Below are 24,902 nucleotides of genomic sequence, written 5' to 3' on the forward strand. Positions count from 1 at the left end.
CCCCCCCCAAATTTGCGCCGAGGAGGGGGAGTGGGTGCTGCTGCGCTTCGCGCCGGCAATGCAGCCGGCAAAGCCGGGGCTCCGCTGCATGCTTCAGCTCACGTATCGGCACCAACAGCCAGCTCTGCCAGTAATCAGCCAATTTATTAAAAGGGGGGGGGGGGGGGTCGCTGGCTTGGAAACGCAGCTCAGGATGGCAGCAGGGAGGCGTCACGGGTCAGAGCGGGGGGGGGGGGGGGGCGCGGGGCCCCGCGTTGCGGTGCGAAGGAGCTGGCGCTGGGTCACGCCGTGGCGGCGGGGAGCTGGGTGCACGGGGTGCTGGCAGCCGGCGGGCGATGCTCGGAGGGCGGCGGCGGTGTGGGGCCGGGGACCGGGGTGCTGAGCCAGCTCTGGGGGGTGCCCAGCTCCAGGGAAAGGGTCTGGGCCCCTCGCCCCTGCCACGCCGCCCTGATCCCGGCGGTTCCCGGCACCTCCCTGCGGACACGAGTCCACCCAGGACTGGACTACGCCCGCAACCCTGGGAGGCCCCTGCTTCGGGTGCCCCCCCCCCCCCCCCCCCCGCCGTGTGCCCCTCACCCCGGCATCGCGGCCGCAGCCCTGCTGCCGGCGCTTCGCTGGCTCCGGCGGCACCGGCTCTACGTGCCTGCCCCTCGCCCAGCTCAGGGTGCCAGTGCCCGGGGGGGGGGGGCTGCAGGGCTGTGCGGGGTGGGGGGCCGCGGCCCTGCTCCCCTCGCCCCCCCCCCCAATGCCAGCTTCCATCTCCTGCGGAGAAATGCGCCGGGGCTCGCGGCATCCCGCTCCCCGCTCCCCCCCCATCGCTGTATGTATGTACTAAGGATGTTATTTTACTGGGACTCTGGACAGTATTATTAAAAATTAAAAGCAGACCTGTGTAAATGGGGGGGGGTCTGTCTGCCCCACGCCGGGGGCCGGGCGCAGCCGCCGCGCAGCGTTTTCCTGATCCACTTCTGGTGCTTCACCGCCGACGTGGCGACCGGCGGCTTGAAGGGGTCCGTGACGTTTCGGCCGGTGAAGGAAATCACGCCGGCCACGGCCGCCTTCCTCCCGCACACCAAGGGGCCCCCGGAGTCGCCCTGGACGGAGGCGGGTGGGTGCCCCGGCCGAGCCGGGCGCGAGCCCCGGGGAGCCGCCGCCGCCGCCGCGGGGCCGCCCTCACCTTGGTGGGCGCCGAGCCTTGCCGGCAGCCCTGGAAGCAGATCATGGTGGGGGCGATCGCGCCGGCCCAGAAGCGGCTGTTGTTGCACATCCGCGCGTCCAGCACCGTGACCTGGAGCTGCTGCAGCCGGGGCGCCAGCCGGCCCCGCCGGCTGCCGCCCCAGCCCGCCACGCTGCACGCCGCCCCGGGCGCCGGCTCCCGCCGCCGCAGCCCGATGAGCCGCCGCGTCCTGCTCAGCGGCACCTTCCTCTCGAGCTGCGGGCAGCGGTCGGGGCGGCGTCAGGCCCCTGCGGGGCCCCCGGGGTCCCGGTGGCTCCGGGCACGGCCTCGTGCTCCCGCAGCAGCGAGCGAGAGCGCGCGGAGGCGGGGGCAGGACGGCCCCGAGCTGTGCAGGCGCTCGGGGGCGAGGAGAGGAAACGCCACCCGCCCCGGCCCCCGGCTGCGAGCGCGGTGCAAGGCTGCCCGGCTACGTGCGCCCCCCCCCCCCGCCGCCGTCCCAGCAGCGGTTCCTGATGCTGTGGCACCCGCGGGGCTTTTCCTCTTCGCCCCCAGGCTCCCGTCCTCAGCCCGGCCAGCCCCGCTGCAAAGCTCTTCCCAGCAAAAAAAGGAGCATCTTCCCTGGTGGGGAAACTGAGGCAGGAGCGAGGGGCAGTGGAGCGCTGCGAGCCGGTTTCCGCTGCAGCGCCCTGGCCGCGGACGCGCCCGGGACGCCGCAGGCAGCGCCGGCCCCCACCTGCAGCAGGAGAATGTCGTTTTCCAGCGTCTCGCGGTCGAAGCTGGGGTGAGGACAGGCCTTGCGGACGGCGAAGGTCTGCGCGGGGGCCTCGTGCTGCGCGAGGCTGTGCAGCCCCACCACCACCTTCCCTTCGGCCGCCTCCCTGCGCCGCGCCGGGAGCCGGCGTTAGCGGGACCCCCCCCCCGGCTCATTTCCCCACCTCCCGCCCGGCCCCGTGGCGCGGGCAGGATGCGGCCCCCCTACTCACGGCTGGGAGACGCAGTGGGCGGCCGTCAGCACCCACTGCTTGTGCACCAGCGCTCCCCCGCAGACGTGAGTGCCCCCGAACTGGATGGACACCATGTAGGGCCTGGAGTGAGGTTTGGCCTCGTCCCCGCCGACGACCGAAGGCTGGAACCAGCCCCGGGCTGCTGGGGAAAGAAGCGCCCGCCGGGTGCTGCCGCAGCGCGGGGACACGGGGCCGTCTCCCGAGCCCGGAGGCGAGGGAAGGTGACCCAGCTGGCAGCCCCCTCCCCGGCGCACTCGGCGCCTGGATCCTCGTGCATCTGTGTGCCAACCCCCCGAGGGCGGCGATGCCGAGGCCCCCGCTCACCTGGCTCGGCCGACGAGGGGATCAGCAGCGCGAGGAGCAGCACCAGGCTCCTCTTCGCCTCCATGCCACTTCCCTGCCTCGCGAGCGCCCGGCTGTGCTGCGCAGCTCGGCGCTTCTCCAGCTCGGTACGGGTGGCACGATGCTCTTGCACTCCGAGCCCAAACCACGTGTGAAAGCTCAGCCACCATGCAGGAAGGGGGAAGAGGCACCTATGAGCGCAGCAAACATCTGCAAATGTGATAAAACCACTCACAGAGCGAAACAGCCCAAATCTGCCTGCAGCAACACACCTGCCCTTGGCCCATAGTGTCGTTTCGCAGCCCCAGGCCACCCACAACCTGGGCTTCCCCCCTCAACAGGCAGCTCCCCCTTTTCTCCGACCACGCGGCCCAGAGGCAGACCATTTCTACCACCGACAAGGGCCAGGGCTGAAGCACAAGCAGCTGCTTTAGGGGACAGATGCAAACACGTCCTGCTGCGCTCAGCAGCCTGGGCTTTCACTTTGCAGATTAACATACCACAAGCGATCTCTGCGCGCAAGCTGGTGGACAGATCTGTTAGCCTCAGCTCAGCAGCTGAAGCAAGGTGTGAGGATGGGACAGACGAGCTCAGGGGCTGACAGAGCCAGTTAGCAGCTCCCCCCAGGGCCTCCGAGCTTGCAGGAATAGCTGCGTTCTGCACACAGGGTTTCTGGTAAGAACTTCTTAAACACGGAGAGCTGTGACAGTTGCATACCCAGGCCTTGGCATGTCACAGGGAGAGCACACTGGAGTGACACATTCCCACCACCACCTTTATTAGCAGACAACAACTCCACTCCCGCCGCTGCTGCCCTCATTGCGGGGATGGCCAAGCAAACCCCGGACACAGAACGGGCCACAAAGCCCCCCGCCACGCAGCCCCCCGCTCCTGTGCCGGCAGGCAGGCAGCCCGTCGCTGTCCCAGCCACACACGGTCCTCTCAGCTCTTCGCTTGTGCTGCGCTGGAGGAACACGGACACCGTGCTTTGCTTGCCTGAGACCGAGATTTTCTCAGGCTATTCACGAGCCTCGTGTAGAAGAAGGTGTTTCCGTATTCCAGTTCGGTGAAGTGTTGCAGAAACATGGGCACATCGTTTTTCTTTATGTGAACATAAACAGGGATGACCTTGGTCCCATCTTCATGAATGTTGTGATCCAGGATCCACTCACAGATGCGCTGGCACCAAGGGTCACCCAGGGACCTGGTGGACAAGAGGATGATGGCTACTCTGCTGGCCTGAATGACCCGGGTGGCTGTCCAGATGACAGACGTCCCTGCCACTTGGTCCTGATGCTCTGCATAGCCCTGAAACCCCTCTTTCATCAAGACCTTTGAGATGTCTGAGGCGATGCTGTCATCCTCAGGGCAGTACCAGATGGAGAAGTCATAGGTGAACTTGCGGCCCGAGGGCGCAGTCATACCACTTACCGAGGGGGCAAGGGCACCGAGTTCGCGGAGACGAGGCCAACGCAAGCGCCGAGCGCAGCCTCCTGCTCCCGCAGCCGTGCTGGGCCACGCCGCCTGCGAGGAACCCGCTACTGCATCCTCGCGCCGGACGCAAGGGCCGGCTCCCAGGATCCCTCTCTGGCACGAGCAGCGCGATCGCTGCCACTCCTGCGGGAGAGGTCCGGCTGCGAACGTGGCACGGGCTGTGCCTTAGCTTCAGAAACCACCCCGTGGCCTCCTGCAGCGCGACGAGGCGAGAGACGCCAGCGACGCCGCGTTCGCGTGGCCTGCCGGGGCCTCGCAGGTCGCGGGGAAGCGGCAGCAGCGGCAGTTCTAGGAAATCGAATGCAAACGGGGCCGGCTCCCTAGCAGCTCTCAGTGACTTAGGACAGTCCTCAGGGCGTTTACCGCAGACCGACACCCACCGAAGTCCTCCGGGATCTGGGCAGAGGAGTCCCAAGTGCCGGGGACCTGCTTTAGCTCTTCAAATCAAGTACAAGCCCAGCTGGGTGGCTCTGTCTGTGCTCCCAGCTGCTCAAGGGAGGCGAGGGGTCTCAGAAAGCTTTTTGCTTCATTTCCAAGATATTCTGCTCTAAAGTCGCCCCCGCCCGTCTCAGCTCCTCACATTTCTCCTTCAGCAGCCGGCAGGACTCCTGCAGCCGCTGGTTCATCTCCACGTAGGAACGGCTCTGCCGATACAGGCGCTCTCCTTCGTCCTCAGCGTCCTCGTGCTTCGCAGGGCCGGCGGAATCTGGCAGGGAGGGAGAAGCGGCTCAGCAGATGCCGGCAGCGCATCCCCTGCTCCTTCCGCCCCCGCGGCGGCCGCCCCCCAACGCGCTCCGCGGCCCCGGCGGCCGCAGAGCAGGCAGGCTTGTGCCGAGCCCGAGGCGCTCGTGGCAGGACCGCGCGGGCTCACCTGGCGAGGGGCTGCCGTCATGCCCGCCTCCTCGGCGCGGCTCCGCAGCGAGCACGAAGACGGGGTCGGACGGGTGGGTGCCCCTCACGTCCGCCAGGATCTGCTCCACGGTGGGCGGCTCAGGCCGGGTGGGCAGCACCCTCTTGGCCTTGGAGCTCATCACGGGACGGGCTCATGCACAGAGCCTGGCGCGGAGGGCGCAGGGCTGAGGGGGCCGCACCGCTGCCACCCCCTCCGCGCAGCCAGACCCCCCTGGCTGCCCTGGGGCAGACAAACCACCCTCACTGTCCTTAGGACAGACAGCCCTCCTCCCTCCCACCCCCCGACTGACAGACAGAGCTCCCTCCTCCCCCCTAGGACAGACAGACAGACCCTCTCACTATTCCTGTGGGCAGATTCCCCGCCAGCTGTCCCAGAGAGAGACCCTTCCTCATTGCCCCCCTGCCCCTGGGACATGGGGGCAGACCCCCCGGCCTCCCTTCCCTTGGGAAGGACAGACTCCTTCCTCCCCCCCCCCCAAGACACACAGACAGACCCCCTCCGCCACCCTTGGACTGACAGACTCCCTCCCTGCCCTCGCAGTACAGACAGATCTGCCCCCAGCCCTTCCAGGCAGGCAGACCGACAGCCCCCCCAACCCCCCCACGCAGACAGACAGACCGACCCCCCCAACCCCTCCAGGCAGACAGACAGACAGACCGACCCCCCCAACCCCTCCAGGCAGGCAGACAGACCGACCCCCCCCAACCCCTCCAGGCAGGCAGACAGACAGATCGACCCCCCCCCCAACCCCTCCAGGCAGACAGACAGATCGACACCGCCCCCAACCCCTCCAGGCAGACAGACAGCTCTCCCAGCACTTTCCGGCCGACAGGCCCCTCCCGCACTACCCCCTCAAGACAGACAGACAGACAGACAGACACCCTCCCCCCCCTTCCAAGCCGACACACAGACAGATCCCCCACCCCCACCCCGCCGGCCAGACAGCCAGACCTCCCAGCCCCGCAGGGCAGAGTCCCCTACGCTGCCTCCCCCTGCCCCCGGCACACAGACAGACAGACAGACAGACACACAGACCGCCGCCGCGCGCCTCACCCGCCGCCGCCTCGTCCCGGCCACCGTAGCGCCGCCGCCACCCCCACGTCCCCCCCCCCCCGCACCACTTCCGCCTCTCCCCGCCCCCATAGGGCCACGTGACGGATGCGTCACCGCCCACCGGGCCCCGCCCCCTCTTAAAGGGCCCGGCCATGGCGACGATCCCCCCCCCCCCCCCATGGAGCACACGGGAGCGGCGGTTGCGAAGGGGGGCGGGGGGGGGGGGCGCGGGGCTTTATTACGTAGCGGGGCCGCCCCGCCCCCTCCTCCCCCCCCCCAAATCCTGCGCCGGAACCGGAACCGGAACCGAGGCGGGGGCGGGGCGGGGCGGGGCGTCGCCTCACTGCTCCCGCGGCGGGGTCAGCGCTGCGCTGGCGGCTGCGGGGCGAGACGGAGGCGCCGGTGTGAGCCCGGCCCGGCCCGGCACGACCCCCCCCCCGCCCCGAGAACGGCTCCCCCCCCCCCCCCCCCGCGGGCGGCGCCGGCTCGGGACGGGGGGTGCGCTGGGGTGCGCTGGGGTGGGGTGGGGTGGGGTAGGGGGTGCGCCGGGGGTCCCGAAGGAGCAGGCCAGGGAAGCGGACGCTACGGCTACAGCCGGGGCTCGGCCGAGGGGAAGCAGCTCGGGGGCCGCTAAGGGGAGGCGGGGGAGAGGGCCGCGCCCGGGCCCCCTCCGCCCTCGCCTGGCTGGCGCCTGCGGCTCTTACATGCGGACAAGCTGAGCTGCGGCTGAGGGGCCACCCCGGCCGCCAGGCGGGCTCTGCTGCTGACCAGAGTCTGCAGGACTGGACGGGGAGGCGCGGAAAGAAGAGAGAGAGAATTACGAGCGGGGCAGAGCGAGGCCCTGGCTCGCGCGGCCGCCGCGAGGGCACGGCCCGCAGGGCGACGGGGAGAGGGTCTCGCTGGTACTTAACGTTACGGCAGCCCAGGTCCCACCAGGGTCCTGCTCAGCCCTCGCATCCCGAAACGCGAGAGGCTGCTACGGGCCAGCACCATGCTGTGTGCAGCCCGAGGCACTGAGGAGCAGGGGGGCATCGTTACCTTCTCGGGTGACGAGCGAAGCCGCGTCCAGGGCTCTGGTGCTGAGATTGCCGAGCATGCTGTCCACAGCCTGGTGGTGTTTGAGGAAGCAGGGCCGGATGACGTTCTGGTACAGCACCTGTGACCCGTTCCAGGACACGGGGGCCATGCACCACACCAGGAATAAGCACTGCAAGGAGGAGACACGCTCCAGAGCTGGAAGGCCAAGAGCTACCAGATCATTTCCCGGGGCTGAGAGGGGAGGCAGGGCATGCAGGAGCTGGGCTAGGCAGCCTCCAGGTGGAGGGGAGTTATGGGGCAGTGGCAGAGATGCTCCAGCCTTGTCCAGTCTGGCTTTGCTCCTGTCCAAAGGCAGCTTCCCAGAACTGGAAGACCACGGCTGACTGCAGGGGACTGTCCTGAGCAGGACAGTGGCCTCCTGCTAAGTTATGTCTGCCTGCCACCGTCACAACCGCCCTGCCATCAAGTCAGGGCCCACCAAACATTTTCCTGTAGGTTCAGCCATCACGAGAGGTCTCCAGCCTTTGGGCTCCTGCTACCTCTGTGGAGCTATTACCTTCCCAGCGTAGTAGAACGGGAACCAGTAGAGGAAAGTGTCAGAGAAGAACTCGGCTACGCTGAAGACACCATACACCACCCAGTACGTGAGCCACGTGGTGTCGTCCTCCTTGTTGGAGCTCTCGATGGCTTTGATGCTGCGGGAAGAGAAGGGGAGAGGTCACTGCTGCTTCAGCCCCGTTTCCAGGATGGGCATGTCTTCCTCACTCCTCCAGACTTCGGAGCACGCCAGGCCACTACGCTCCACTGCCCCAAGTTGAGACCTTGCCAGGCCCCAGGGTCTTCAAGACATTTGTTTTCAGGAGCCCTTTTTCCTCATGGGCTTCCCGATCATAACCACTGGCTGGGAGTGTTAATTTACCAGAGATACCAGAGATACCTGCTGCAGCTGCGGCAGGGAATGCTCTTCAGCATGATGATACTTGACATTTAACATGCCACTGGCAGCTCGGCGTCAGACTGGGCTGCCCAGCAGCAGAGGCCGTAGGGAGACAGGGCTGAGGCGCGGGTACTTACGAGACATACGCAGGGTAGACAAAGCCGATGAGGTTGCAGAGCAGCGCTGCGCCATAGCCGAACGCGAGGTAAAGCCCCAGGAACGCGACGGAGCCTGGGCCGAGGGGGAGACAGCGAGTGAAAGCCATGCATTTGCCAACGCAGAGATTGCTAGGATAGCCCGCCACACAGCAGCTCGCTCGAGCAGGTTTCTCATCCCAGCAGTGGGAATTCTCCACGCAGATCCTGGCAGCCGGCTGCTGCAGGCAGCCAACATCTGCTGCCCCTCAGCTTCCAGCTGGACATGGCACGAGGCAGCCACGCAGTGCTCCGGCACGGCACGAGAGCTAGCGGCTGGCTGGAGCAGAGGTACGAGTGCGAGGGACCCCCGGATGAGGAAGGGGTGTGCGTGGTAGCAACCAACCCACGTTTAGTTTGAAGGACCCTCTAGGCATCAGGCTGCTGAGATGCTCAACACGCGTCTGGGGCAGCCACGCTGACATGCAGACGGCCTGGCACAGCCCGCGTCGGGGTAAAGGTGCGCCCTCTCCCAGCGTGCACACGTGCCCTTGGACTCTGCCAAGCACGGTCAGCATCGGAGATGCCCGGGCACAAGCTCCTGAGGAAGGAACTTCTGGTTCTGCCACCATTTGTCCCCTCTTTGAGCTGGGAGGGATTTTCCGTAGCAAACTTGGAGCACTTCTGACACCGAGCGGGCCTGGACCCCAGCCAAGGCTGCAAAGCAGCTGAATAGCAGAGTCTTTAACACTCATGCCTACAGCCAAAGGTAGGGGCCTCCACGGAGCAACCGCGCTCCTCTGGGCACCCCGAGCAGCTGGCACCGTCTGCCGCCGCCGAGTTCAGAACCGCTCGGCACCGCGATAACCCCACAAGGGCAAGCCGTGCTATCGGAGCCAAGAACTCCGATACCAGCCCTGCTCCGCAGCCGGCTCTGCGGGGGAGACGGGGCCGTGCAGGACGAGCTCTGCCTTCCCTGCAGCCCTCCTCGTGGGAGCGGCAGGGAGCCTAGGCCAGGCTGCCCGGGACCAGCGGTCCCCCAGGCTCGGAGAGCGCACTCAAACCTGCCCGGATTCAGGGCACACATCTCCTTCCCGCCTTCTGCACACATCCCCTGGATGCGCTTGTGCTGAGCAGTCACTGTTTGTTAAGAATTCAGCCCCCCTGAGAACAGCAGTCCAAACCCGCTTTCCTGTTATTAAATTAAATCATTAAATTAAATGTAAGCCAAAGCTTTGGTTGTTTGGAGCCTCCCCAGCCTCAGGCTCATGGGAGGCAAGATCAGAGGAGTTTGGAGAGCCGGGAGAATCCACGGAAGCCCCGGTGGTTGGGATGGTGGGAGCCAGAAAAAGCAACCCTTGCTGCCAAAACCGCTGCTGCAGCTCCGAGCCCTCGCTCGCACGCTGGGCCCCTCTCCCGGCGTGCAGCGCAGCGGGGCGCCGGCGCTAGCCCGTCCCCTCCAGCCTGGCTGTGCTTCGGCCATGCAGACACCTGCTCGAGGCGGCCAGAAGCTGCCCCCGATGGGACAGAGGGCGGGAAAGCAACCCTGGACCACACAGAGCCGAAGGAAGGATGTTCGCTGTCACGTCCCAGCTGCTGCACACCCCGTTCACGACACCTCTCCATGTGCAAGAGCCTCTTACTCTGCAGCTCGCAAGAAAGCCGAGGCTTAACCCCACCTGTGACAGGAATTAGAGGAAAGCCTTTGCTCAGGCATGAAGGACAGATTATCCCAGATCTGCTCACAGCAGCACTTCTCCTCCTTTCCCTGGCTCCCGCTGCCAGGCATCTCTGGGCTTGAGGCACCAAGGTGGCTTTGGGTCTTTCCAAAGAGAGAGGCAGGACCAACAGCATTTTCCTAGAGTTCACGTGGAGCAATCACAAACCTCCCTTGAAGGAAAACTAATGGGCAGGCTCAGAGAGCTCTAGGTTTCATTCTCTGAAGAGACCTAGAATGGATTTTATGGACTACCTAAGTTTATGGCCCCTGGAGAAATTTATATAAAAAAGAGACAATGTGTAAAGAAGAGCCTCGTGCTTCAGGAGGGCGGAAGGACATCCCCTTGCCACCTGCAAAGCCTTCCGCCAACCGGCCGCTGCATTCCCCCTCCACGGGTCGCAGCGCGTGCAGCCGGCTTCGCACGCGTTTCTCCCGCTCCAGACCCCCTACGCCCCCAAAGCATTCTGCACGGGTCGGTGTGAAAGCCACGGCCTCCCCAGGCAGCAGCTAAACAGCGCTCGACTCCCACCCCACAGCAGCACTCGAAGCCCGGCCTCGGGGCTGAAGCACAACCCCCCCCACGGAGACCCAGCCCTTGCCTCCTCACGGCGGAGCAGATGCTTAGAAGAAATCTAATCGATAAAAAGAGCAAGGTTTTGCCGACACAGCACGCTGGAAGCGGGATATCGTCCTTTTTGTCCAACACAACCCTCACCCAGCCTGGAGCAGCGCAGCCTCTGCATAGCAGCGCCTGGGTCGTTATTGGTTCAAAAGATGCAAAACAGACACTGCTGGGTTAAAACACAAATTAGTAACTGCTCCAAGCCCAGGGAAGGAAAGAAATCTGATATTAGTTGTTTGGCGGCAGCCCCTCCTTTCACAGGCCTGAGACGTGAGAACACAGGTCTCAGCTCTTTGGCGTAAGCGAAGCCTCCACGCTTTTCCTGCTAACAAAAAGCGCATCACACAAATGCTTCTGAGCACAGCCAGAGCCCCAGGACTTTCTGCTTGGAAGACACCTGAGCATCCAGCATTATTTCCAAGCACAACCTGCAACAACACGTGCCCATTCATGCACGTGTTTCCAAAACAAAGTGGAAAAACTAGCTTTACAGCAGGTAAAGAGCCAGGAGATCACAAGGCGAGGTGAAAGTCAGGGGAAGCGCACGCCAGGACACAGGCGAGAGGCAAAGCCGGAGCCCATCGTGGGAGGTTTTACACGAAACCGGAGACCGCGGACAGGCAAGCCATAAAGCGCCCGGACGCTCCACGCGGCCGAGGCCACCGCCGCGCCGAGAACACGTCCTGAAGCAGCGGCGAGGGGGGTCGGGCAGTGCCGGGAGGAAATACTCCGGAGAGATAACGGCTGGTTTCTCATTAATGAGCAAACAGGATCTAGTTAACAAGCCGACCTCTGCCCTCCCTCCGGCGATGGAGGCGAGCCCTGGGGGGCAGCCGCAGCCCGGCCGCCCCAGACGGGGACTGAAGGTCCCGTCTGCAGCAGCTAAGTCCATCCGCTGCGTTTCTGCTGTTTGCCCGTCTGCAGCCCGGGGACCCTCCGCAGCCAGCACCGAGCTTCTTGCCGGTTTTAGCCGAGAGACTCTGGCAAACAAACCGGGTTGGTTTAAAAGCACATCTCGTCTCAGGCCGGGGCTGCAGACGGGAGCAAAGAGCAGCGTTTCGCACCTGCAGGCAGGAAGCACGCGGAGGAGGTGCTAGATCAAACAGGAGGCGAGGAAAGTTGGCACCGGTGCCCCCCGGCAGCACCCCCAGCTCCCAGCTGGGGCCGGCTGCGAGAACGAACCCGGCCCTCTGCAAGCAGCGAAGCCCCACAGACCCGGCAGCCTGCCCTGCCCGTGCGGGAGCTTTCACCCGGGGGTCCGGGCTCGCCCCTGGCTCTAGGGCAGCGCTGGGGAGGAGGGCAGAGCCCAGAGGAGCGGTGAGGGGCACCCCAGGAAAGAGGGGAGCCCTTGGGGACACCCGCCACAGGGGGATGCGGGAATGGAGAGGTGGAGCCCATAGGGCAGGAGGATCCCTGTGGGGCAAGAGGGATCAGATCCTTATGGGGCAGGTGTAGCCCTGTAGGGCAGGGGGGTTGCCATGGGGCAAGGGGTCTCCCAAGGGGACAGGGGGATCTCCATGGGCAGGGTATCCCTGGAGATTCCCCATGGAGTAAGGCCATTCCTCCGGAGTGGGGGGATCCTCTGTGGGGTCAGGGAATCACCCTAGAGTGGAGGGATCTCTACAGCACAGAGATCCCACGGGGGAGGGATTCCCCCATAGGGCAGGGGATCCTTCGGGGGTCATTAAGAAGCAGAAGGATCCCTATGGGACAGCGAGACCCCATGGGCAGAAGGATATGCAGTGGCAAGGAGATCTCGACAGGGCAGAGGGACCCCCATAGGGCAGGGAAACCCCTATGGGGCACGGGGATCCCTACAGAGCAGGAAGACCCCCATGGGCCAGCAGGATCTCTATGGGGCAAAGGAACCACTACAAGGCAGAGGGATCCCTATGGGGCAGGGGAACCGCCATGGGGCAGCAGGACCTCAACAGGACAGCAGGCTCTCTATGGGGCAGGGAGACCCCCACGGGGCAGAGGGACTCCTATGGAGCAGCGGGACCCTCACGGGGGAGGGGGGACCCCCACGGGGCAAGGAGGATCTCTATGGGGCAGGGAGACTCCCATAGGGCAGAGGGATCCCTACGGGGCAGGGGGATCTCCATGGGGCAGAGGGGTCTCTACGAGACACGGGGACCCCCCAGGGGCAACGAGGGAACCCCATGGGGCACGGGGTGCCCCGAGGGGCAAGGAGGATCTCTAGGGGGCGGAGGGGACCCCCATAGGGCCGGCGGGGACCCCCATGGGGGGGGGGGCCGGGCGCACCTGTGGCCAGGTAGAGCCGCTGGACGCCGGTGCGGGCCTCGAGGCGGCCCAGCAGGTCCGCGAGCGGCCCGGGGCGCTCGAGGAGGCGCTGCAGGCGCTGCGGCACCGTGCCCATGGCCGCGGGCTGCTGCTGCTGCCGCCGCCGCCGCTCCCGGCCCGGCCGCCGCCGCCGCCGCCGCCGCCGCCGCCGCCGCCGCCGCCGCCGCCGCCGCCGCCGCCGCCGCCGCCGCCGCGGGCCACTGCGGGAGGGGCGGGGCGGGGCGAGGCTCCGCCCCCTCCCGCGCGCGACGCTCCGCCGCCGTCGCCCCGGCAACGCCGCGCGCTGGGAGGGGGCGGGGCGCGGAGAGGCTCCGCCCCCCCTCCCGGTGCGCCGCCGCCGTCGCCCCGGCAACGCCGCGCGGTGGTTGGGGGGGGGGGTTGGGGGGGGCGGTGCCATGGCGGCGGCGGCGGCGCTGCGGCTGCTGGCGCTGGCGGCGGCGGCGCTGCCGGGCGCGGCTCCCCGCGGCCCCGCCGAGCCCCGCGTCTTCCTCAGCAGCTGGGCGGTGCGGGCGGCGCCGGGGCCGCGGGGGGCCGCGCGCCTGGCCCGCCGCCACGGGCTGCTCTGCCTCGGCCAGGTGAGGGCCGGCGCCTGGCCCGCCCGGGGCTGCTCCGCCGTGTGGGGCCTGACCCCCCGTGTGGGGCCTGACCCCCGTGTGGGGCCTGACCCCCCGTGTGGGGCCTGTCCCCCCGTGTGGGGCCTGACCCCCGTGTGGGGCCTGACCCCCGTGTGGGGCCTGTCCCCCCGTGTGGGGCCTGACCCCCCGTGTGGGGCCTGACCCCCGTGTGGGGCCTGACCCCCCGTGTGGGGCCTGTCCCCCCGTGTGGGGCCTGACCCCCCGTGTGGGGCCTGACCCCCGTGTGGGGCCTGTCCCCCCGTGTGGGGCCTGACCCCCGTGTGGGGCCTGACCCCCCGTGTGGGGCCTGACCCTCGTGTGGGGCCTGACCCTCGTGTGGGGCCTGACCTCCTGTGTGGGGCCTGACCCCCGTGTGGGGCCTGTCCCCTCATCTGGGGCCTGACCCCCGTGTGGGGCCTGACCCCCGTGTGGGGCCTGTCCCCTCATCTGGGGCTCATCCCCCTGTCTAGGTCCTTCCCTGATAGGGGTGCGTCCCCCTGTTTGGGGCCTGTTCTCCAGCTGGGACCTGTCTCCCATCTGGGACCTGGTTCTCCCTCGGGGTCTATCCCAAATCTGGGACCTGGTCCCCTATGTGGGGCCTGCCTCCCCCCGCCCCAGCTGGGACCTGGTCCCCCTTCTGGGGATCATTCTGTCCTTAGGGGCCTGCCCCCCCATCTGTCTCCCTTCCACCATCTCAGGCTCAGCCCCCCCCTGAATCCAACCCTCCCGGGCCAGGCTTGTGCCCCATCTGCATCCCCCAGGGCTGTGGGGGATGCTCAGGCCCCCGATCCAGCCTCTCTTTCCTTGTGTCAAAGCTCCTGTGTCAATGTGGGGAGCAGAAGCCCCCTTCTCTCTGCCCCATGGTGCTGGGCAGCCAGCTGGACAAAGCTGCCGCTGGCCCACGGCAAGGAAAGATTCACGGGGCAGAGAGGAGGTGTATTTTTTGCTTCTGATCTGTCTTCTCCCCACCTCTCCCACATGCATCTGTACCAGGGAAGCTTTTAGCAGGATGCTGTTTTTATTTTAAAGGAGGGCATACAATTATTCCATCTAACAGCATGAGCTAGTGGTTTTAACTCTCTCCAGCATGCCGAAGCAGATGCAAATGAAAATTGAGGAGGAAATCAGTGCAATAGGGCTGCGCAGCCCTAGGTAATAACGGCCTTCGATATCTGCATTAAAGCTGCCCCCAGAGGCTGGCTGAGCGAGGAAATAGAAAGCTCATCTTGAAGAGTGCCTCGTCTCCAAACGGTGCTCCCCAGTTGTCCTGCTGTACACGACTCATATATTAAACATCTCCTTTTGATCTCTACAACCCATGTCGAGCTGGCACACACGCCCCTAGTCTAGCTGCTTGTCTAGAAATGACCTCCTGAGCAGCTCTTTGTGTCTGCAGGTGATAGAGGGAGAGCCTTATTACCATTTCAAACACCGAGGCGCGGTGCAGAAATCCTTAAGCAGACACTGGGGCTGGAACATGCGCCTGAAGAAAGAACCGCAGGTAAGGAGCAGGCGATTGCAGGGGACTGAGGTTACCGAGCGTGCTGTGGTGAGCAGAGATAAGAGTTCAGGCCTGGAGACGCTGCAGCGGCGTTAACGCATCCAGGTTCATTTGCCAGGCTCGGGGGTAGCTGTGCTGTTACTGCCGGAGTGGTGTGGTTATCTCCGTGACACTGTATTGCATGTTCCGGAGATGTGAGCGTTACACCAGCATCTGGCTATGCAGCCAGAGGTTAGGACCTCCTTCTCCTCCTGTTACGGTAAAACAGGAGGTGAAGGTGTGGGATATGCCAGCTGTGAACACTGCAGGCGTGCAGAGGTTGAATGGAGGTGCTGTGTGAGCAAAGCAAGCATGAGGCATGGCCGGTGGCCCCAGGAGGAGCCCCCAGGTCTGCCTGACGCCAACGAGGGACCTGCTTGCTGTTCAGGTTCACTGGTTTGAGCAGCAAACTGTGAAGAAGCGTATGAAGAGAAGCATCTCGGTGGTGCCGACAGATCCCTGGTTCTATAAACAGTGGTATATGGTGAGATTTTTGCTGCTCTTGCTTCCTCTCTCACCCTTCTAATCCTGACGTCCTGAAGCAAATCATCTCCCCTACGCGTAAATAGGACTAATACTGACAGTGATGATACAGCAGAGTAGTCTCTGAAGGACATTCACAGCCTGATGCCCAGAGTAGCCCTGGCTGATCATATTTAATCTGTTTTCCAGAACAATGATGTCAATCCAGATCTGAATGTCCTCACTGCTTGGGGCAAAGGGTACACTGGGCTGGGAGTTGTGCTCTCCATCCTGGATGATGGGATTGAGAAGGATCACCCAGACCTGTCTCCTAACTATGTAACTACAATTACTGCCTCCAGGGCTAAGTAACAAAGGCTCCAGGAAGCCGCACGCTGCTTCTTTACAGCATGTTGTCTCCAGGGGAGGGTGGGAGCCGACACCTTTACCCAGCTTAGTATTTTCACAATGAATTCTCACGTCAAGGAAACATTAGAACTTGTACATGCAATTTGTAAAGGCAACACTCAAACCCCCCAAATAGTGAGATGTAATTAAACCAAGCTGCAAAGCAAGTAAACCTTGTAAGCCCTCATGAGCTCAGAAAGCAAAAAGAACAGGTGAATCTTAATTAGTTGATTATGAAAACATAGTTCCACTGTTTCTTAGTTCCTCTTTGCTAGCTCCATTGCAGGGAGTTAGGTTAGACTCACCCGTAGCCCTTGGCATGCTGTGCTGTGTTTTCACCGAGTGTGAACCTAGGTACTATGAACCAGTACTATGATATGCAAAGTTGGACTGATATAATTAAATCCTGTTTAAAACAATTTCGAGTTAATCTGATGCAGTTGCTGGGTGCAGATGGGCCTCCTTTGTGCTGTCTGGGTTGCAAGAGCAGCAAGCTTGCTGGGAGGCAGGGTGATTCAGAGGGCCAGACACAGGGCTAAACGCCAGGAAGTCCGTTTCAAGTTGTTGCAACAACAAACTTCTTAATGCGGTTTTCTCATGCTAATGCCCTTTCTGCAATAGGATCCCCTTGCAAGTTACGACTTCAACAGCAATGACCCTGATCCACAGCCCAGATACAATGCCTGGGATGAGAACCGGTGAGTTTTCTTGGCTGGTTGTCCAGACTAATCTGTGTTCCCTGTGCTGGGTATTTCTTATCTCTCTGGGCTGAGACGATGCCAGGCCTTTTTACTCCTCCCTGTAGATTGATCATAATCTAACTCTACCCGTCAGGCACGGCACACGTTGTGCAGGAGAAGTGGCAGCTGTAGCCAACAATCGAATTTGTGGAGCAGGCATTGCGTACAATGCAAAAGTTGGAGGTGAGCAATTACTCCCACTTGCTGGTATGATGTGGGAAGGGAGTCACGAATGAGCTCAGACACGCTGGAGGAGTGTGTGGCTCCAGGCCCGCAGGGAGGCTGTACCTCGTCAGGCTGATGTCATCTTGATCCAAATGCTACAAAGACAGCTTTGGCTTCCATAAGAGCAGCGTGGCTGAATCAGTATTGCAAAGTCCTTGCTGGCAGGGATTTCTGCCACCCTTGTCCCCGCTCTGCAGGCACTCGGAGGGGAGCTGCAGGAGTCAGAGCTTTCTGAAGAATCAGGCCTTGGAATTGGAGCCTTGTAGCAGCACTTTGAAAGTGAATCTCTAGATCTTGTTTTGCATGTGTAAAAGCATCGAGAGCTGCCCACGGCGGCTGGGCTGTTCTGGAGGAAGCTAATGGCTTGTAAGACACTAGAGGGTGCTGCCTAGTTACAGCAAACCGAGCGGTGGTGCAAGGCTTGGCTGCTGTAAGCTGCAGAGCTCCCCTTGGCACAGTCCTGGGGTTGCTAGGGTCCCTCGAGCCGCGGGGATTTAACGCCCCTTCTGCAACAAAAAGTTTGGCCAGACAGCACCAGCACCACAGAGGCTTAGGCTCCCCTGAGGAAGCATGTGTGGCAAATAGGGTTGAAAGCCGGGATAACTTGCTGGGCTTAACTGCAAAGGGATTAACAAGGAGCCATGGGTACATGCTCACAGCAGCGGCTGCGCAGACCTGCAGGAGCCTGATCTCCTTATGGCAGGATTACGTGAAAGGTACCCACAGCAACCAGGGAGCAAAGCCGGGGCCAGTGCCATCCCGCTCTGTCCCTGGAATCCCGTGGTGAGCGAGATGCTCACGTCCCCCTGGAGCCTGCTGCAGGGCATCGCTGGCTCCTGCGGCTGCCTGACTGCTATTGTGGCCTCTTGAACGCTGCCACTCATCTTCTTGGCCCTGCAGGTGTGCGGATGCTGGACGGTCTCATCACTGACATTGTGGAGGCTCAGTCCCTGAGCTTCCACCCCCAGCACATCCATATCTACAGTGCCAGCTGGGGCCCCGAGGATGACGGAAAGACCGTGGATGGGCCAGGAGTGCTGGCCATGGAGGCCTTCTACAAAGGGGTTGCAGAGGTAAGCACAGCATTGGCCTCGAGGCCTCTGAGTTTGCTGGCTTTGAACCCAACCTGCTGTTAGCAGGAGCTAGGCTGGCACTGGGTCCTGTGCTGCAATGGGGAAAGATCCTCCAGGCTCTCCACAGCATGTGGCTGGGACAGCACGAAGGGGAGGACTCCCTGCTCCCACTCTGTGTGCCAGGGGCGAGGAGGCCTTGGTTCAGTCTTCGTCTGGGCCTCCGGCAATGGCGGGCTCCACCACGACAACTGCAACTGTGACGGGTACACCAACAGCATCTATACCCTGTCTGTCGGCAGCACCTCTGCAAGCGGTCAGATTCCCTGGTACAGCGAGGCCTGTTCCTCCACCCTCACCACCACCTACAGCAGTGGCATGAGGAGTGAGAAGCAGATTGTGAGTCCCCTCCTGCCTCTTCCCAGGGCAGAGACACTCCACCAGTTCTCGGTACAGAGCAGGCTCATCTGGACCCTTCTTACCTGCTCAGGGGAGGGAGGCTTCATTAAAGTATCTGTATGAGGCCTTGAAGGCCTGAAGAGACCAGGAAAACAGAACCCAAGGGAGCACTTTTTGCAGGGATGCATGCCAGCCAGTCCTGCCCTCTGCTTCATCAGCAGGCAGCTGCGTCAAGAACCCCCTCTCCTTTCCCAGGTGACCACCGACTTGCACCACCGCTGCACCGACAAGCACTCGGGCACCTCTGCCTCTGCCCCGTTGGCTGCGGGAATGATTGCCCTCGCTCTAGAGGCCAAGTAGGTCCCAGCAAGGCTGTGGTCCCATCCCTCGGCCCAGGGTGCACTTGGTGTCTCACAGGGATCCTGCAGTGCTAAGGAAGAAGGGCTCTGCCCTGCTACCAGTGAGGCTTGGGGATAGGTGGGAAGCTGAGGTGTCCCTGTGCTCTCACGGGGCAGCGTTTTTCACGTGGGAAAAGGGCCAGAGACAGAAAGAGAGTTGTCCTCTGGAGGTGTCCATCTCTCCCATTTTGGCAATCAGGGAAGTTGTGTGTGTCTCTGTGTGTGGGGGGAGACACTAGCTTGGACTCAGATAACTAACTTTCCAATATCAAAAGTTAGAATAGCCAAATTTCAGCCTCAAAAGCTAACCCAAAATAGAGATCTCTGTCCCAAAGCCCTCCTTGCTTCCAGCCCAGCACTGACCTGGCGTGACTTGCAGCATCTTGTGGTCAGGGCTTCCAAACCTGCCCACCTGCAGGCAGAAGACTGGGCCGTGAATGGGGTTGGACGCAAGGGTGAGTGGATGGCTCGGCCCTTGCTCATCCTGCATGCTTCTGCTTCCCTTCTGCCGTTTCTGGGAGGACATATTGTCCCTTGAACTATTTGCCAGCATTTCTGGGGCAGGATCCCTCTGGTACTGTCATGTCACAGGTCTCATGTGCCTTCTCTTGGGTGGCATCTACCTTTCAGTGAGCCACCACTATGGCTACGGGCTCCTGGATGCTGGCCTGCTGGTGGAGCTGGCCAAGAAGTGGACAGGAACTCAGCCTCAGCGGAAGTGTTCGGTCAAGGCACTTCACACACCCCGGTAAGGAAAGACACCTCCCCTCCCTCCCCCCACCAGGGTCCCACATCACATGAGCTGGTGCAAGCACTTTCTTACAGCAGAATCGTGCTGTGGCCAGTGCAGGAGCTGGGCTTTGCTTCCCAGGAAAGTGCTGCATGGCTTCTGCTGTAACCACAGGGCCATAGTTAGAGGTTGTGGAGGGCAGGATGCCCATGGAGGGTGTAGAGAAGCTCTTACCTCTGCCTCATACTTTGTAGGAACATAGGCTCCAAGCTCACCATCTCTGTGAACGTCTCTTCCTGCTCGGGGAGGACCAAGGGCATCCGCTCACTGGAGCATGTCCAGGTCCAGCTCTCTCTGAGCTACAGCAGGAGAGGGGATCTGATGATTGCTCTGACCAGCCCAATGAGGACCACGTCCACGCTGGTGGCTGTGCGGTAAGGGGGCTTTGAGTGTTCAGCAAGTTCATGGGGAAGCCCGTTGCAAAGGAAACATTGTGATGCAGAGATTTAGCTGCTGCCCTAAGGCAGAGGGAGTCTTCTTCTCTGACAGCCTCTCCCAGTGCTAGAAGATGCAACCCCACAGTGAAATGGCTCCTTCTGGCCCCAACAGGGGAATGGGCTCACAGTGCCCAAGGCCAAGACTCCTCTGTAATCCTTGTTATGTCTTGGCAATGTCCCATTATACTAAGAACTGGGAGACTTTACGGCCTCCTTGGACTGCATCCCTCCCCTCCAGCTTTGCATTCATGGCTCTCTTCTCCTCCAGTCCCCATGACACCAGCAGGGAGGGTTACAAGGACTGGACCTTCATGTCCACACACTTCTGGGATGAGGATCCCCATGGGACCTGGACACTCCTGCTAGAGAACAAGGGTGATGCCTATAACACAGGTGAGGACTCAGGGCAGCAAACCTCATTCATCAGGCTCACCCACTGCCCAGCCATTCTTTCCTCTTCCTTTTCCCTCTCTTGATTAGCAGCTTGTTGCTCTTGTCCTTTTCCTGCTCCCTGCTGGGCATAGGGTCTGGCCCGATCCCTCTTTTTCTGCAAGGTTTTGGAATGGGCAGGGTCAGTCTGCTTGCTGTCTTCCACATGGCCCCAAGGCTCCTGGCACCAGACCAGGAGCCCCATCTCCTGCCCTGCAGGCATCCTGACCAGCTTCATCCTGCACCTCCACGGCACGGATGAGAACATGATGGGCCGGCGCTTGGCAGCCTCTGCTGTGAGCAAGTGCGTTAAGTGGGATGCCCAGGGAACATGCGCGGGTGAGTGCTCCCCTTTCCAGGCGCCGACTCTCCTGGGCTGAGCTGATGCAGGCAGAGCTGCTGTGCCACCCAGGAGGCTTTTCTGAGGGGTATCCCTGAGGGGTATCTCTGCATCCCAGCTCCCACCACCCATCCATCCACAGAGTGTGGTGAATCATTCTACGCCTACCAGCACTTGTGCCTGTCCTACTGCCCTCCACGCTACTACAGCCGTACCCAGAGATCTGCCTCCCCGCAGGCAGCCGGCATCTGTGCTGACTGCCACCCCTCCTGCTACACGTGCCAGGGTGCTTCGGCCAACAACTGCACCGCCTGCCCCCCCTCCTGCACTTTCGACGAGCTCTCCCACTCCTGCTCGCCTCCGCAGAACTTGCCCAGCCAGGACACGCTGCAACAGGCGCATCTCCCCGTCCTCATCCTGCTGAGCCTGATCTGCGGGAGCCCAATCCTCTTAGCCATCCTCTACGTCACATACCACGTGGCCTTCTTCACCGGCTGCCTCCGCAGCTGGCAGATGGTGCCTGCTGGCCTTGGACGGGGAGGACAGAGTTACAGCAGCCCCAGCCGACAGACATGCACACTCCAGGAACCTGCACAGACACAGGCTGCTGGAGCCCCAGTCTGGGACAGAGCTGGCCTTACTGGGCCTCCAAAATAAACTGGTTGTTGCCATTTTGGGCTGCCCTCTCTTCCTGGAAAAAGAAGGGTAACTTCCCTTGCCACCCGTTTCCAGCTTCCTTTCTCAGCAGGGGCATGGGGACCGTGGCTTTCCTTCCTGCCTGACTTGTCCCCTGCGTCACCCCAGAGACTTGAGCGTGCCAGGAGGGCCTGGCCAGGCGCTGGCGAAGGCTGCACGCTGCTGCAAGTGAGCTATTTCCAGAAGGGCTCAGCTGCACGTCCGAGAACAGAGCAGGAGCCCTGCGCCCTTTCCCAGGCGCAGAGGGACAGGGGTAGGAGGAGATGTGACTTCCCTCCAAACAGCTGCACCCAAGTAAACACATCCAGCTCCTCAAGTATTAGCTCAGCCATGAACTCACGCAGCTTTTGGCAGGGGAGAAGGAGCAGGACTTGGAGCTGCTGCTCAGGAAGCCCAGTGTGGTCCCAGGCTGCTGATTAACAGCAGGTTTTAGTGCCTGCGAACCGGGGGCTGTTCACCCCGCGGCCGCTCTGTCCTCACCCCAGCTGCGGCAGCGCAGCGGGAGCTGGAGTGGGCAAATGCCCTCAACCCTTGCTCTCGGAGGAAGGCTGGCAGAGGTGCAGCAGCAGCTGTGCCCCGACACGCAGCACAGCGCCGGGCAGGGCTGGGACAGGCACGGGGAGAGCTGCCAGCTGGGGCCCTCCCAGGGGCACCGCTGCCGCTGCGAGGAGGCTTCGCCTCCATCTCCAAACCGCAGCACCAAGCCCGCGCAGGGTAGCGCTGGCCCGGGGGAAGGAGAAACGTGGCTTCCCAGGCTGGGAGTGATTTGTCCTGCTGCAGAAGTGCCATCCCCAAGCTCAGCGTGTTTGCACAGCTGAGACACGCTCAGAAATTAAAGGCAAGAGCAAGACCCTTGTCCAAACATATAATCACCCAAACCACCCCCTTGGCTGGACATTACAGAGCATAGAAAGTGCAGGAGGGGCCAGGCTGGAGCCAGCAGCTGCCAGCCCGGCGCAGCAGCCCTTATCCACAGGGTTGTCCAAGGAAGGCAGCTGAGAGCGAGAAGCTGTTCCTTGTGGGACCGCAGCCCCGTCAGCAGCCCCGCTCATCCCCCTCGAGGGACATGCTGGGATTCGTGCCACAACCACAAAGATGAGAACTTTGATTGGAGCCAGATTAAAAAGCAGCTAATGACTGTCCCAAATTCCTTGCCCCCGAGTGAAAGAGCTGGATGTGCAGGAACAAGGTTTCCCCTATAGCAGCACAAACCCTGCTGGCTCCTGCAAACCAGGCTGGGGGCCGGATGCTTCCCGCTTGCTGGCCAGGAGGGGTTTCTCCGGGAAACGCTCGCTGCCCTCCCACGCAGGCCGGTCTAGTCCTCGGCCAGCAGCCTGCAGAGCGGGAACTGCCGCTGGATCTCAGTGCGCACGTCGCCCTGCGTGGGGAGAGCACGAGGGGTAGAGGAGGCCTCTGCCCTGGGGCCGGGCTGCAGTGGGAGCAGCTCCGAGCTCAGCTCCGCTCTGCGGAAGCCCATTTCCACCCCGGCAGCAGGGTCCTCACCGCCTGGCAGAGCTCTCCCAACAGCGGGATGAGGCGCAGCAGCTCCTCGTCCCCAGGGTCCCCCCGCCACCTCGGCACCGGGATCCAGTTGGCAGCCTGGGGAGAGAGGGCGAGCGCTGGCCTCGGAGGAGCCGTCGCAGCCACGGTGCTCTCGGGGCTGGTGCAGTGGGGTCCGGCCGCGCTCGGCTCCCCCCGCCCCAACACAAAAGCCGGCGATGCCGGTACCTGGGAGGCAAAGCCCTGGATGGTGTGGTCGAGGGCCACCGTCTTGGCCAGGTCTCTGCTCAGCAGGGACAGGTCCTTCCAGTAGCAGCCCCGGGCGCAGAGGCAATCCCGCTGGGAGAGGCAGTGCCTGGGCGGGAGGCAGAGGCCGTGGGGACCGGTCCCCGCCACGAGCCCGGCTCCCGGGGGTTTCTGCAAGGCCATCACCTGATCAGCTTCCTCTTGGGGTCCAGCACGTCCAGGACCTTCTCCGCGTAGTCCTGCTTAGCGGTCGTGAAGACGAAGATCTGGGGAAGGGCAGACGAAGGGCCCTCTCCACTGGTGGGAAAGCGGGAGCTGGCCCCATGGCCTCACTCCAGGCTGGAGCAGTCGGGGCTGGGACCGACGCCAGCACCCAGAGGCCCTGGTTTATGGGACTGCCCGGCCTGGGGCCCCCACGCAGGCTTCCCCGAGCCCTCCCCACCCCAGCCATGCCCTCCCTGGCTCCCCGCAGACCCCAGGGCAAGCGGGGTTTGGGGGGCTCCGGTACCTCGTACGTCTTGGAAAGGCTCTCCAGGAACTGCTGCACGTGGGGACGCAGCTTCAGGTGAACCTGGAAGGGAGCAGCATCTCCAGGCAGCCCCGGGCCGGCCGCCGGGGCCCCAAACCCCAGCGCGCCCCTTGCCGGGGCTGAGCCCCACGGAGAGCGGGCGGGAGCCTCGGCCACCGCTCCCCTGGGCGCTTCAGCCCCGGGGCTCCAGCTGGGACCCCCCCCCCTTCCACCCGGGTGGGGGGAGACGGGCAGAGTCCACATGGCAGCCCCAGAAAACCACCCCAGCTCCCCCTGCCTGCCACGTCACCCCTACGGCCCGCTCCCCCGGCCCGGGGGGCAGACCCCCCCACGGGCAGCGGACCCCCCCACGGGCGACCCACCTCGTAGGCGTCTCCCTGGAAGGCCGTGGTGAAGGTGGCCACGGTGCCCGGCGCCCGGCCGCCGGCCAGCACGGAGGAGCAGACCAGGGTCCCCTCCTGCGGGCGGGGGGGCCGGGGTCAGACCCAGCCCCGGGGGCGCTGCCCAGCCCCCCCAGGACCCCCCCAGGACCCCCCGGCTCACCAGCTCCAGCACAAGCGTGGGCTCCGGCGTGCTGCGGGTCTTCCTGGGCCCCCCCCGGGCGGGCGCGGGGGCCGAGGCGGCGGGGGCCAGCCTGCCGGCGGGAGGCGCGGGGTCGGCGGGGCGGCGCGGCCGGGGGGGACGGACGGACCACGGCCGCCCGCTCCGGCGTACTCACAGGCCGGGGACGGCGGGGTCCCGCTCCTCGTCCGCGGGGAGCCCCGCGAAGTAGAGGCCGCGGCGGCGGGGCCGTGCCGGGGGGCACGCGGGGTCCCGGGCGGTCCGTGGGGCGGCCGCGCGCTCGCCCCTCTTCGCCCACGGCTCGCGGCGCTCCGGACGCGGCCGCGGCGTGGCCGGCTTGGCCTCCCCGGGGGCGGCGGGCTCGACGACGCAGCCCCCCTGGGCCCGGCCCCGCCGCCCCACCGCGGGCGATGCCCCCCAGCCCCCCTCGTCGTGCCGGGGGGCCCTGGCTTCGGCGGCCGAGAGCCCCGGAGCCCCTGGGTCCCTGCGGCGCCGTTTGGCCCGCGGCGTGACCTGCCCTGGGCTCGCCATGGCCAGGGCGGCAGCCCCCCCCCCCCCCAGGGCAAGACCCCCCCCCAAGGGGCTAGCACCCAGCCCCCAGGCTGCCCCCCAGCACTCGCCCCAAGGGACCCTGCTCAGGGCGACCAGCCCTGCTCGGGGGAAAAGGGGCTTTTCTAGGGCGACGGCACCTCCCGGCCCCGCCGGCTCCTCCGCCCCGGCGGCACCTGGCTCTGCCCAGCCTTTACGGGCCCCAGCTGGGAGCCTGGGGGCGGCCGGACC

General features: G+C 63.9%; 5 protein-coding genes across 13 annotated transcripts; 1 reads left to right on the forward strand and 4 right to left on the reverse strand.

The window, feature by feature from the left end:
- Positions 1–125: 125 nt before the first annotated feature.
- Positions 126–2,875, reverse strand: LOC134151467 (granzyme M-like). Of its 3 annotated transcripts, none has more exons than XM_062596000.1 (6): positions 2,506–2,658; positions 2,161–2,320; positions 1,911–2,055; positions 1,178–1,432; positions 889–1,094; positions 126–474 (listed from the first exon to the last, which is right to left on the reverse strand). In XM_062596000.1, the coding sequence occupies exons 1-6, from the start codon at positions 2,567–2,569 to the stop codon at positions 282–284; spliced, it is 1,023 nt and encodes a 340-aa protein (XP_062451984.1). In that variant the 5' UTR covers positions 2,570–2,658; the 3' UTR covers positions 126–281. The 3 variants fall into 3 exon arrangements, with proteins under 3 accessions (XP_062451984.1, XP_062451983.1, XP_062451985.1); XM_062595999.1 differs by having other exon boundaries at positions 2,161–2,323; XM_062596001.1 differs by lacking the exon at positions 1,911–2,055 and having other exon boundaries at positions 2,161–2,323; positions 2,506–2,875.
- Positions 2,876–3,277: 402 nt separating this feature from the next.
- On the reverse strand, positions 3,278–6,037 carry C27H19orf25 (chromosome 27 C19orf25 homolog). Of its 6 annotated transcripts, XM_062596005.1 has the most exons (4): positions 5,984–6,037; positions 4,889–5,073; positions 4,598–4,723; positions 3,278–3,727 (listed from the first exon to the last, which is right to left on the reverse strand). In XM_062596005.1, the coding sequence occupies exons 2-4, from the start codon at positions 5,046–5,048 to the stop codon at positions 3,627–3,629; spliced, it is 387 nt and encodes a 128-aa protein (XP_062451989.1). In that variant the 5' UTR covers positions 5,049–5,073; positions 5,984–6,037; the 3' UTR covers positions 3,278–3,626. The 6 variants fall into 6 exon arrangements, 5 of the variants coding, with proteins under 5 accessions (XP_062451989.1, XP_062451988.1, XP_062451992.1 ...); XM_062596004.1 differs by lacking the exon at positions 5,984–6,037 and having other exon boundaries at positions 4,889–5,195; XM_062596008.1 differs by lacking the exon at positions 5,984–6,037 and having other exon boundaries at positions 3,643–4,140; positions 4,889–5,195.
- Positions 6,038–6,198: 161 nt separating this feature from the next.
- REEP6 (receptor accessory protein 6) lies at positions 6,199–12,839 on the reverse strand. 2 transcript variants are annotated; one of them, XM_062596002.1, is made up of 6 exons: positions 12,700–12,839; positions 8,096–8,189; positions 7,578–7,716; positions 7,022–7,190; positions 6,688–6,765; positions 6,199–6,361 (listed from the first exon to the last, which is right to left on the reverse strand). In XM_062596002.1, the coding sequence occupies exons 1-6, from the start codon at positions 12,812–12,814 to the stop codon at positions 6,324–6,326; spliced, it is 633 nt and encodes a 210-aa protein (XP_062451986.1). In that variant the 5' UTR covers positions 12,815–12,839; the 3' UTR covers positions 6,199–6,323. The 2 variants fall into 2 exon arrangements, with proteins under 2 accessions (XP_062451986.1, XP_062451987.1); XM_062596003.1 differs by lacking the exon at positions 6,688–6,765 and having other exon boundaries at positions 6,200–6,361.
- Positions 12,840–13,187: 348 nt separating this feature from the next.
- Positions 13,188–21,247, forward strand: PCSK4 (proprotein convertase subtilisin/kexin type 4; the record flags this gene model as incomplete). The annotated part of the gene is made up of 15 exons (XM_062596563.1): positions 13,188–13,313; positions 14,749–14,853; positions 15,281–15,376; positions 15,565–15,693; positions 16,384–16,460; positions 16,597–16,685; positions 17,628–17,800; positions 17,984–18,196; positions 18,452–18,552; positions 18,946–19,049; positions 19,225–19,342; positions 19,579–19,758; positions 20,090–20,214; positions 20,470–20,589; positions 20,733–21,247. Coding segments are annotated over 15 exons (2,271 nt in total), but the record flags the coding sequence as incomplete, so codon positions are not given.
- Positions 21,248–22,146: 899 nt separating this feature from the next.
- On the reverse strand, positions 22,147–24,653 carry LOC134151742 (CTD small phosphatase-like protein 3). Its single transcript, XM_062596564.1, has 8 exons — positions 24,280–24,653; positions 24,105–24,195; positions 23,924–24,019; positions 23,541–23,603; positions 23,219–23,298; positions 23,015–23,141; positions 22,790–22,885; positions 22,147–22,664 (listed from the first exon to the last, which is right to left on the reverse strand). Exons 1-8 carry the CDS (start codon positions 24,651–24,653, stop codon positions 22,602–22,604), a joined length of 990 nt encoding a protein of 329 aa, XP_062452548.1. The 3' UTR covers positions 22,147–22,601.
- Positions 24,654–24,902: the final 249 nt, after the last annotated feature.

The sequence above is a fragment of the Rhea pennata genome, chromosome 27 (genome assembly GCF_028389875.1).
Source record: "Rhea pennata isolate bPtePen1 chromosome 27, bPtePen1.pri, whole genome shotgun sequence".
Classification (NCBI taxonomy): Eukaryota; Metazoa; Chordata; class Aves; order Rheiformes; family Rheidae; genus Rhea; species Rhea pennata.

What these genes read in the sequence shown, in the direction of transcription:
- C27H19orf25 (XM_062596005.1), bottom strand. Translation starts at nt 5,048, where the DNA reads ATGAGCTCCAAGGCCAAGAGGGTGCTGCCCACCCGGCCTGAGCCGCCC. An exon ending in TGACGGCAGCCCCTCGCCAG is followed by an intron (nt 4,724 to 4,888) that starts GTGAGCCCGCGC and finishes CCTCCCTGCCAG; the next exon opens with ATTCCGCCGGCCCTGCGAAG. An exon ending in CCGGCTGCTGAAGGAGAAAT is followed by an intron (nt 3,728 to 4,597) that starts GTGAGGAGCTGA and finishes CTTGTCCACCAG; the next exon opens with GTCCCTGGGTGACCCTTGGT.
- LOC134151467 (XM_062595999.1), bottom strand. Translation starts at nt 2,569, where the DNA reads ATGGAGGCGAAGAGGAGCCTGGTGCTGCTCCTCGCGCTGCTGATCCCC. An exon ending in ACGACATTCTCCTGCTGCAG is followed by an intron (nt 1,433 to 1,910) that starts GTGGGGGCCGGC and finishes CGCTGCCCGCAG; the next exon opens with CTCGAGAGGAAGGTGCCGCT. An exon ending in AAGGCTCGGCGCCCACCAAG is followed by an intron (nt 1,095 to 1,177) that starts GTGAGGGCGGCC and finishes GCCTCCGTCCAG; the next exon opens with GGCGACTCCGGGGGCCCCTT.
- REEP6 (XM_062596002.1), bottom strand. Translation starts at nt 12,814, where the DNA reads ATGGGCACGGTGCCGCAGCGCCTGCAGCGCCTCCTCGAGCGCCCCGGG. An exon ending in CGTTCTACTACGCTGGGAAG is followed by an intron (nt 7,191 to 7,577) that starts GTAATAGCTCCA and finishes TCCTCCTTGCAG; the next exon opens with TGCTTATTCCTGGTGTGGTG. An exon ending in TTCGCTCGTCACCCGAGAAG is followed by an intron (nt 6,766 to 7,021) that starts GTAACGATGCCC and finishes CTCCCCGTCCAG; the next exon opens with TCCTGCAGACTCTGGTCAGC.
- LOC134151742 (XM_062596564.1), bottom strand. Translation starts at nt 24,653, where the DNA reads ATGGCGAGCCCAGGGCAGGTCACGCCGCGGGCCAAACGGCGCCGCAGG. An exon ending in CCCAAGAGGAAGCTGATCAG is followed by an intron (nt 23,142 to 23,218) that starts GTGATGGCCTTG and finishes CCTCCCGCCCAG; the next exon opens with GCACTGCCTCTCCCAGCGGG. An exon ending in TCCAGGGCTTTGCCTCCCAG is followed by an intron (nt 22,886 to 23,014) that starts GTACCGGCATCG and finishes CTCTCTCCCCAG; the next exon opens with GCTGCCAACTGGATCCCGGT.